The 11,465-nt window shown below is 33.4% G+C and overlaps 1 protein-coding gene across 1 annotated transcript in view; it reads left to right on the top strand.

Moving 5' to 3' along the window:
* The first annotated feature begins 8,527 nt into the window (after positions 1-8,527).
* The window catches only part of LOC139874835 (uncharacterized), a 28,310-nt gene continuing 25,372 nt past the window's right edge, over positions 8,528-11,465 (top strand). Inside the window, exons 1-2 of the mRNA XM_071862229.1 lie at positions 8,528-8,549; positions 9,585-9,757. Of these exons, the coding sequence (XP_071718330.1) occupies positions 8,528-8,549; positions 9,585-9,757 (195 nt within the window). The remainder of the gene's footprint in view (positions 8,550-9,584; positions 9,758-11,465) is intronic.

Raw genomic sequence — 11,465 nt, 5'->3', positions numbered from 1 at the left:
CACTGGGTTGATGCAAAGACAATACATATACAATACGTCGTTGGGTAATTCTAAGATTATATATATATATATATAAACCAATTATTGGACTATCAACTAAGGACTGCCATTATTGGACAATTTAAATGGATTAAAATATTGATTATAACATATGGAACTAAACAATTCTTCAAGTTTGCCACTTGATTTCATCTTAAACCTCATTTGAATCTTGACGATTCCAATCCATGTTCAAATCTTTCATGATTCTCGAAAACACCTCGACCGAGAGGATGAACCAGCCGCACTTCATCTACGAAAGAAAAGATTTATGCATATAGTTATGCACCTGAAAAACTCTCGGAAACTGAGTAAACGTTTAACACATATCCGTGCTAGCTCCTTTGGCGTTATTATTACCCAAAATAACTTTGCAATTCCTTTCCAAATTAACCAATTTTTGTCACAGCCCCAGCAAGTTGATTTCGATTTTTCATTCAAAACAACCTTATTATAACCTCGGAATATATACGTGCTTATTTATTGTTACCGGAGAACCTTTTATATTCCACCACATTACCATCAGCGTTTAATAATCTAAAAACACAATTCTCTTAAAACCCCTAGGTTTGATAACCAATGATCCGGATCCGGAACTTTAAAAATGCTGACGAAGCAGCATGTAGTAAATGGTCTTAATGGCCAAAAGTTGATGATAAAGGAGGAAGTGTTAGGAACGCTCGATAGAAAATTTGGTACTGAAAATCGGATTGAGCTAACCATGAAGGAGACCATGGACAAATACAAGGACCAAACCCTATATTCATGAATCCAGGTAATTCTGGATCCGATGAAATCTTTAGAGAATATCATGCTTTCTTCATCAACTTTCGAACTTAGAAATTCCAAAATATTATCATAAATATCTTCGATATTTCGAAAGATATTTTCATAAATATTTTTGTCCGAAATTATATACCTCTTCGTGTTATCTGTATTCCATTAAATTGAAAACTTTTGTAAAGTCTAAGTATAAATTATGAATGAATTGTGGAGAAGTGTTGGGAACTGATGCATGAGTTAGTATAATATAATGCGCTTGGCTAACGTGATTATATTACAGTAAATCATGCTGAGTTTCTAATGGAATGTGATGATGCACAGATCACACCCTCATCATGAACCATGTTACACGACTCTTTCATTCTATTTAACCTCTAAACATATCAAGAAAATATTCTCTTGATATTTCTATCCTTTCCATAATTCTAACAATTGCTAATGAATCGTGCTATTAAATTTTCTTTCTGATTAGAAGATTTTCCTTAAATTCCTTGAATTCCGGAAATCCACCATGACTACGTCAAAAGTTAAGACGAAACTATTCACTCTTTTGTGATAGCTTCACACGTACGCTTCATATGATCGAATTATTTTATCTATAATAATCAATAATGATAAAACCCTAATTATCAACTCATATTCGTCATGAAAACATTTTTATTGTTAGCCATGACGACCTCGATCAAATTTCGGGATGAAATTTTTTTAACGGGTAGGTACTGTGACGACCCGGAAATTTCCGACCAAATTTAAACTTAATCTTTATATGTTTCGACACGATAAGCAAAGTCTGTAATGTTGAGTCTACAAAATTTTAGAACGATGTTCATATGTTCAAATGACCTTTGACTATTACCGAAGATTCACGAATAATTGTGTGTAAATAAATACGTAAATATATATATATATATATATATATATATATATATATATATATATATATATATATATATATATATATATATATATATATATATATATATATATATATATATATATATATATATATATATATATATATATATAAATTCTATACATATGAAATATTAAATATAAATAATAAGTAAATACTAAAGATTCAATATATTGTATTATTACTAAAAATGATAAAATTGATAAATTGTAACATATTAAAGTTAATTATAATTTTAAGTGTAAATACTATGCTAATATTATTATCAGTACTCTCATTATTAATAATATTATTGTTGTCATTTTATTAAGATTAGTATTAAACATATTCAAATAATTAATTTTATGATTATTAGTTTTATTATTAATTACTATTATTAATTTCATCATTAGAATTATTAATATTATTATTTATCCTTTATTATTACTATTTCCTTTATCAAGAACATTAATAATATTAAGTGATATAATTATTAGTAATAATATAGATATAATTTTGTTAATTTCCAAAAAATTATAAATTTTACATAAATATATGAAAACGAATATATAAATAAATATACTGAAGATTTACATATACAGTGCATGTTAGGAATCAGTACAAATACATATTTTATACAGATATATACTAAATATACATACAACTACTAGATATACATCTATGCGAACAGAATGGAATGTATCCCGTTTGTTAATCGTTTTCAAACTATTGATAACTTTGATTTTCTGTCCTCCAAACAAACACAAAACTTTAAATTTGGTTAGAAATCCTTTTCTCCTTTTACTTGTTTATAATTTTTTGTGTAACTGTCCACATCAAATTCCTATCTACTCCATTCCAGTGGATAAACGAAACTAATTCACCTATAATATTAACTATCATGTACACTCACCTATATCACCACCTGCAAATTTTACTACTATACTTGAACTACTACAACTGTACGTCTCCTTTTTGTGCCATTACTTACTTTTGTTTTCACTTGAAAAGTGAACCGACACACCACCATCTGGTGTTGCTGAACAGACAAGAGCCATCATCATCATTAAACCTTTGAATCACCATAACAACTATCACTAAGCTGTACCTACTGTTACTGCTACTATAATACTTCTGTTTCAGACCGAAAGTCACAACCACAAACACCCACACCACCCACAAACCACAACCATCGGTCAACACCTTTCATCACCCATACCATCTTGATCACCACTATCTCTCTCATCTTTTGCTATCTTAAAATAAGACCATCACTTGCAATTGCTCCATCTCATGAACTATCACAATTAAACCAAACGTAAACTAATCAACTCAAAATTATGCTACTGCCATCTGTACCTGTTTCAAATCCCATATACACCACAAACTCACCATAACTGATATTGCATTTTCTGCTGTGTTTCTTTTCGATTACCACCATATTTCACCAAGTGTCACAAGCCATCATATTGGAATCACCACACTGCCACGATCCTCTTTAACCACCCAAACAACTACCATTTCCTTTTCTGATGTACCTACAATGAAAATAACTCATAAAGAATCATCAATTAACCATCAATCAATTATCAGGAACAATGGAAATACTTGATACTAGTATTAACATTACTTGTCGAAACACACATATAGTAGTAGTGGTAACAATAAGTAAGGATTAATAGAAATACACCTGTGACCTTCAAATATTCACAATAGCATCACCACAAACCTGCAACAATTGTCTATGCCTCCTGTTTTGGTTAAGATACTACTATCTGTCGAGCTACTTGATATCACCTCTTTGCTACAACCAACAACTCCATACCCTTCCCTTTCCACTTTCTTTCTTGTTTATAAACCATCAAACCTTGTTACACGAATTGAACCTGTTCTCAAATCGAATCAAACCTATTTACAAATAAACAAAAGAACACAAAATACTCCAATCTTTCACCTATAAATCGAGCAAATAAATTACATCACAGTAAAGCTGGGAGAATTGATTAATAAATTACAAGGAACAAGGATGACTGATAAATATATATTTATTTATATAAATAAATAAATAAAGAGAAATCGATTACTGATTCTGTTCTCCCTTGTTGCACGGTGATGATAACAATCAAGATAACTGATACAGTACCTGTAATTACACTACTACGATTAGTGTTTTCTTTCTAGTGAACAAACCTTAACTTTTGCTTCGATTCCTTCTGTTAACGTCAATGATTAAGATAGATGAGGACGATTACACGATGATGATGATGAATTGTCGATGATGGTTATGATCGATTGATCTAATGATGATGAAGACGATCATCGATTGAAGAAAAGAGGATGGTACAGTGATGATGAGAGACGATGTTAAGGAAACAAAGAGGGACTCGTTGGTGGTTGCTACCTGGGTTCAGAAAAAAAAAAAAAAAAAAACTCGATTGACACAGATGAAGCAAGAGGGTTTTAATTGGGTTGTTAAGTGGATTTGTCAATTGGGCTTGTTAAATAAGATGGACCAAAATTTAGCCTAATTGATTAATAATGGTAAGATACTAAATTTTTTGTTATTATTATTAATGTTTTTAATATATTATTATTATTATTATTATTATTATTATTATTATTATTATTATTATTATTATTATTATTATTATTATTATTATTATTTTGAAAACAATACAAATTATGATTATTTTCATTAGTATTAGTATCATTTTTATTATTATTATTAGTATTATTATTATAGATATTATAGTTATTATTGTTATTACTATTATTATTATAAAAATACAACCTTTTATTATTAGTAGTAATTTTACCAAATAAAATATTAGTTACATAAAAATATATTTAGTATATATAACATAAATATATTAATATGTTATAATAAATAATAATTTTTATATTTAAAGTATATATAAAATAAATGTACTTAATTAATTAATAAAACCTATAAATTATTAAACATAACAATTATATTATTATATCACTAATAATATATAAATTTGTTCGATTACCATTATATGTATTAATATATATATATATATATATATATATATATATATATATATATATATATATATATATATATATATATATATATATATATACACACACCTAATATAGGTTCATGAATCCAAGGTCAACCCTACACTTGTTAAATGACGTCATATGTATTTTTACTACAAAATACAGTATGGTGAGCTTCATTACTCCCTTTTTATATATATTTTTGGGCTAATAATACATGCGTTGTTTTATAAATGTTTTATGAAATAGGCACAAGTACTAAAACTAATTCTATGTGGGTTTAAACCAGAAATATACCCTTAGCTTGGTAACATTAAACTACTTTTCTATGTACGGTAGGCGCGAATCCTAAAGATAGATCTATTGGGCCTGACAAACCCCATCCTAACTATGGGATGCTTTAGTACTTCGAGGTTATTTTAAACACACCTGATCTGGTGTACTTCAGAGGGTAAAACATGAATGTTAAGGCTTGTTACCGGGTGCTTACAACTTATAGAATACTTTTATACACTTGCGAGTGTACATATATTTATAAATGGAAATCTTGTGGTCTATTAATATATTGAAATGATTATTACGATAAACCTATGAACTCACCAACCTTTTGGTTGACACTTTTAATCATGTTTATTCTCAGGTACGAATTAAGTCTTCCGCTGTGCATTTTCTCATTTTAAAGATATTACTTGGAGTCCTTCATGCCATATTTAGGACAGCACCTCGCAATGGGACCAGATGTTGATGACTTCGTCCAGGTGGGTAAGGACGGGTCTTCACACATTTAAGTAACGGTCGTTAATTATTTAACGTAGAAATCGAGGTCGTTAAAGGACATATCCACCATCTCAAACATGGGGTATGTCCTCCATCTCCGTAACGTCCCCATAAAACTACTATGATGTGGCATGGTAATAAGAGGTCATAAAGTATGGTCAACGCCCTCTATATGAGATGTTTTTAACAAAATTCGCATTTATTTATTAAAAAAAATTGGGATTATCACTTTTTTGCCCTTTTTCACCCTTTTTTGCCTCGGAGCCCAAAAAAAATTGCCAGAATGCTCGCGCAAGGCGCAAATTTGCGACCTTACGCCTTGCGTCCTTGCGACCTTATCTGATCAGATTTTCTGGATTTTCTGGATAAGATTTCGTCAGATTTCCTAGATTTTTTCAGATAAGATTATATCAGTTAATACATAATGGCCCTGGAAGAGTTCATACACACTCTCATATTCCATTATTTCAAATTCATTTCAGAGATTATTGGCACGTAAAGGTACACATTTAAGCATTTTTGCAATTATTTTAATGTTAATGAATTGTCGTAATGATGATATTTTTGTTGTTCATCTATGTTGTGGGGTTTTTTCCAGTTTATTAACAACATTCCCATATATTTACCCCTATATTGTTTTGATAGTTTGGATGTAATGAGTTGACCACGTTGGACTTTGGGATGTTTTAAAAGTGAAATTGGACTACGTAAGGTAAACTGTCGAGTTTGAAGGGGGTTTGTCGCGTTCTGGTGTGTCGCGATCCGTGACAAACATGGTCAAAACGCCACAACTTCTGAAGATGACTTCTGTCCCTTTTGTCACGTTTGAGTGTTGAGTATCGCGTCCTGGTGTCGTGAAACGCGATGAAGTGTCGCGTAACGCGGCAGTTGTCGCTGTAATGACATTTTAACCCATTTTAATGGAATCTTTTGAGGGTGTTTTGGTAATTTCACACATGGACGGTTTTAGATCCTAAGAACTGATACAATCTTATCCCTAACACATTTATCACTTCTTCATCTACTCACATTCATTTTAGAGAGAGATGGAGTGTTAGTGAGAGAAAACTTACTTTGGGGAAGAAGAAGACCAAATCTCGCCCGAGCCCGAGTTTTAAAGTTGTTCCCTACGCCTCTAGCTATGTTGTGATAGTGTTGGTAAGTCTTAACTCTGTTTTTTGAGTTTAATTTGATTTATGGCTAGGGTTTGTTCATCTAAGGCTTGTAAGACCCATTTGGGGGGTAAATGGGTGAATTTGGGTTAAATTGATGTAAGGAAACCCTAAGGTTTTGTAATCTAGGGTTTGGTCTTATAATTTGGTGTTTGTAAGTATTAATTTTGTTGTAAATCACTAATACACTTGTGAGTTAGAGAAAGGTGGTTAATGGGTTCAAGTTTGACCAAATTATAAGTCTAAGTGTTAAAATGGGTCAAATGGGTGATGGTTGACCTAGTTGGATAAGATGGGTATGATATACCCTAAGTTTGAGTTAATTGGTGTTATTAGACTTTAATCACAAGCTTTTAGTGGTTAATGATAAGTATTGACCATGAATGGGCAGTTTTGGGGTGAACGGTCATTTAATGCAAATGGGTCATTAAATGCGCAAGTGTTAAATGTTGATGTCTAGTCCAACTATTTTGTGTATTGAATGTGTACTTAATGTATTAGGTACCTTGCATTGAAGCTTGTGGATTTGTAAAATCGTCACCTAGGCGATAAGGTGAGTGGAATATTTATACACGTATGTATGTAGTTTATTTACTCGTACGCGATGTGGGCCTTAGGTGCCACATCGTGAGTATTGGTGTTATGTCAAAAGACGGTGACTTATTGATGGTATGGGTGATGAGAACTACGGGTCGGTAGTGTCTTGATAGGTGACTCACAAGCCGGTGACACCTCATGGTGGTTTACAAGTCGGTGACCCCTTTTGTAGTGGCGGGTGATTCACAAGTCGATGACACCCTATAGTGCTTCAAAAGTTGGTGACACTTAATGGCGTTTCACAAGTCGGTGACGCCACATGGCATTCACAAGTCAGTGACCCATATGTGTTGGTGGGTGATTCACAAGTCAGTGACACCCTTTGGTGATTCACAAGTTGGTGACACCTTATGATGATTCACAAGTCGGTGACATCATACGAGTGAGACTCGACGTTATTGGTCGTCTACAAGTCGGTAGTGCCCTATCGGGGAATGGTTTGGTATGTTTATGCATTGTTATGATTTAGTATATTATTGTGGCGGTTTATATACTAATGTTGTTGATTGTTGTACGTGGTAATGCTACATTGCTTATACGTGTGTACGTGTTATGTGTTGGCTATGCGTGTAGGAAAACTATATATGTATGTGTATAAATGTTTTATTCACTAAGCAATTAGCTTACCCTCTCATTGTTTATATTTTTATAGGTTGCAAGTGGCAGCTCGGGTTTGCTTGGGGACTAGTGCTTATGGATTGCTTTATACTTTTGATTAGGATTGGGTAGCGTTCCCAATCACCATGCTCGGTTTTGGTTGTAAAGTGAACTAGTCGGGTCATGAACTATATTTTGGATACGTCAAATGGGTCCCGGGTTGCATTCCCGTTTTGTAAACCTAATTTATATATTGTATGTTTTAAAGATGTTTAAACTTAACATTGTAATGATGATGTTTTCAGAAACGTACATAGACTAATGTTGCATATATTATTATGATATAAAGGAAAAAAAATTTATGGGCCGGAATTACGACGGGTTGGGTCGTTTCAGTTGAAACTAACCGAAAAAGTGTTATTTATAAGTCTTATATGTAAAAGTTTCAAAGTCTAAATCAAAACTTAAAAATTGCAGCAACTCCAAAAATACACGTAAGTCAGTTTTCCTTTCATCACAGCGCGTGCATTTAAGTAACGGTCGTTAATTATTTAACATAGAAATCGAGGTCGTTAAAGGACATATCCACCATCTCGAACATGGGGTATGTCCTCCATCTCCGTAACGTCCCCGTAAAACTACTATGACGTGGCATGTAACAAGAGGTCATAAAGTGTGGTCAACGCCCTCTATATGAGACGTTTTTAACAAAATCCGCATTCATTTATTAAAAAAAAAATGGGATTATCACTTTTTTGCCCTTTTTCACTTTTTTTTTTCCTCGGAGCCCAAAAAACAAAATAGCCCGAATGCCCGCGCAAGTCGCAAGAAACCTTGCGACTTGACCCGCACTAGGCGCAAATTTGCGCCTTGCGCCTTGCGTCCTTACGACCTTATCTGATCAGATTTTCTGTATTTTCTGGATAAGATTTCGTCAGATTTCCTAGATTTTTTCGGATAAGATTATATCAGTTAATACTTAATGGCCCTGGAAGAGTTCATACACACTCTCATATTCCATTATTTCAAATTCATTTCAGAGATTATCAGCACGTAAAGGTACACATTTAAGCATTTTTACAATTATTTTAATATTAATGAATTGTCGTAATGATGATATTTTTGTTGTTCATCTATGTTGTGGGGTTCTTTCCAGTTTATTAACAACATTCCCATATATTTACCCCTAGATTGTTTTAGAATTCGGTTAAAACTCCCAATTGCACCCGAAAACCCCATGAATCAAAGAATATTGTTGAAAAATGTTCTTAATAAGCATAATATCCCACTCAATGCACCTGCTTCAATGAGATATTTGGTAGATAATCATGTTTTTGATATTACGGATGACTATGAAGACTTTCATAAGTTTTTACAATACGCGATTGCAAACGCCCCTATTGATATTTATATTGTCGATAGAGTACGAATGCACCAGCTTCAATGAAACCCAGAAACACACGAGCTACAACAAAACCCAGAAACACACCACCCACAACCAAACCCAAAAATACACCGCCCACAACCAAACCAAGATACACACCATCACCAACAAAACCCAGAAACACACCTTCTAGAACCACCTCCAAACGTCTATAATAACAATTTAGAAGAGGATCTACGTGAAATACCACCTCCAACACAGAAGAGTTTATTTTTTTAACCATGGTGTTGAGAACATATGTAAAATTAAAAAACAGACCACTCGTTCCAATCTGTTGTCGCATCTAGTGATTCTGATGACGCAAAAGACGGAGAAGATGAAGATGAAGATGAAGAAGAAATGCAAGATTTAATCTGGAATATGCCACGTCTTTTGAGTCAGCAAGAGGAAGAGCCTGAATTTACCACCCAAATACCAACCACGTATCAGGTATCTGATTTAATTAGTGTTCGTCAGACATTTTTTGAATAAGGATGATTTTTTAAACAAGCTGTTTAGAAAATCCCTTGAAGAAAACTTCCAAATCAAGCCGGTAAATTCAGACAAATCTCGATACACAACTAAATGTGTGTTGCCAAACTGAGATTGGAGATGTAGTTCTTACAAAATAAGACACACTGTGAACTTTATGATTAAAAAATTGCATGACGTACACACTTGTTCACACACACAAATTATGGGAAACAATAAACATGCAAGCAAAAAAGTGTTGGGTAGTATTCTTATGGATTCATTCAAATCTGCAAATCGAGAATATAAACGAAAGATATACGCGACGATATAGGCAACCGGTTTGGTGTGAGCATATCTTATAATCAAGCATGGAGGGCCAAATGTCATACATTACAAATGCTTCATGGCAGTAGTGCTGACTCGTTCTGAATGTTTCCAATTTACCTATATAACATCAGGATTGATATGGCCGAAACGGACGGTTTTTATTGCGCGGTGTCGTTAGGCCGCGGCTCGCCAGGATCAGCCACTCGTGGGAGAGGGTACTATTTTAAATTTATATTTAGCGGGGCCTAAATCTTACGACTCCTTATAAGCAAGGGAAGTATGACCTAGAGTCGTATTTTTGAGATATCAATAACATCGAACCTATATTTTAGCCTAAGATAGTTACGGAGTAGTGGATATTTATTTTAAGGATTTTCTAATTTAATAAGACAGATAAAGTAAATGCGATAAAATTTGTAATTCAGATAAGGTTAAAGTAAGTGCATACTATGATTTCGTCAGTTATGTTGCCGAGATTAAGGAATGTTGGCTCATGAATAGGCAGAGGCCCTGTATTCATTACACTGGTCCTAAACGCCCCTATCATAAGACATGTCACTGGGTACTGCGTTAGGCTTGAAGATTCTGAATAAACAGCAATGTCCCTTACCCCCAACGCCCGTGCAGTCTGACTACAGGCATACACGTTCAGACGGCTCATCCAATTGAGCGACTCTGTTGGGTGATGTGCCTCAATGCTTTCGTTAATGATTGGTAAAAGATAGTTAGGCCCTTAAAAAGAGTTCAACCATAAAGAACACCATGGCCAAGTCAAGTCGACTTCCATGAACACGTTCGATTATCCTAACGGTCCAATCCTTTATGTGTCTAAACAAACATTTCCTTAATTAACTAAGAATCCCTCAAGTGGGGTGCAATGCTTGAGACCGCGTTATGTGTGACGACCCGCCCAAATCCATCTGGACGAACACGTCATTCATTGATTTCATTGCGAGGTATTTGACCTCTATATGATACGTTTTGTAAACATTGCATTCTTTTCAAAAGGTACACAATAAATGAATATCAATTTCTAAGGTTTTCAACGTTTGATGATTTCTACATATAGACAATCACCATAAATAATAGTTTACCATAATACATCCATTGAAAATGAAGTCAAAATAAGATACACGGTGATGATTTTGTGAAAGCAAAGCTTTCTTGAATAAAGCATGTATGACTCCATGCACATAGCTTGTATCACATATAAGCAAACAGCGGAAGACTTCTAGAAACCTGAGAATAAACATGCTTAAAAGTGTCAACACAAAGGTTGGTGAGTTCATAGTTTTAATGTTGCGCATAATCTGTATATAAAGGTGAATCACAAGTTTTCAGTTGTTTCATCCAGAAA

This window comes from Rutidosis leptorrhynchoides, chromosome 11 (genome assembly GCF_046630445.1).
Source record: "Rutidosis leptorrhynchoides isolate AG116_Rl617_1_P2 chromosome 11, CSIRO_AGI_Rlap_v1, whole genome shotgun sequence".
NCBI lineage: Eukaryota > Viridiplantae > Streptophyta > Magnoliopsida > Asterales > Asteraceae > Rutidosis > Rutidosis leptorrhynchoides.
This window is presented reverse-complemented; position numbering and strand designations above follow the sequence as displayed.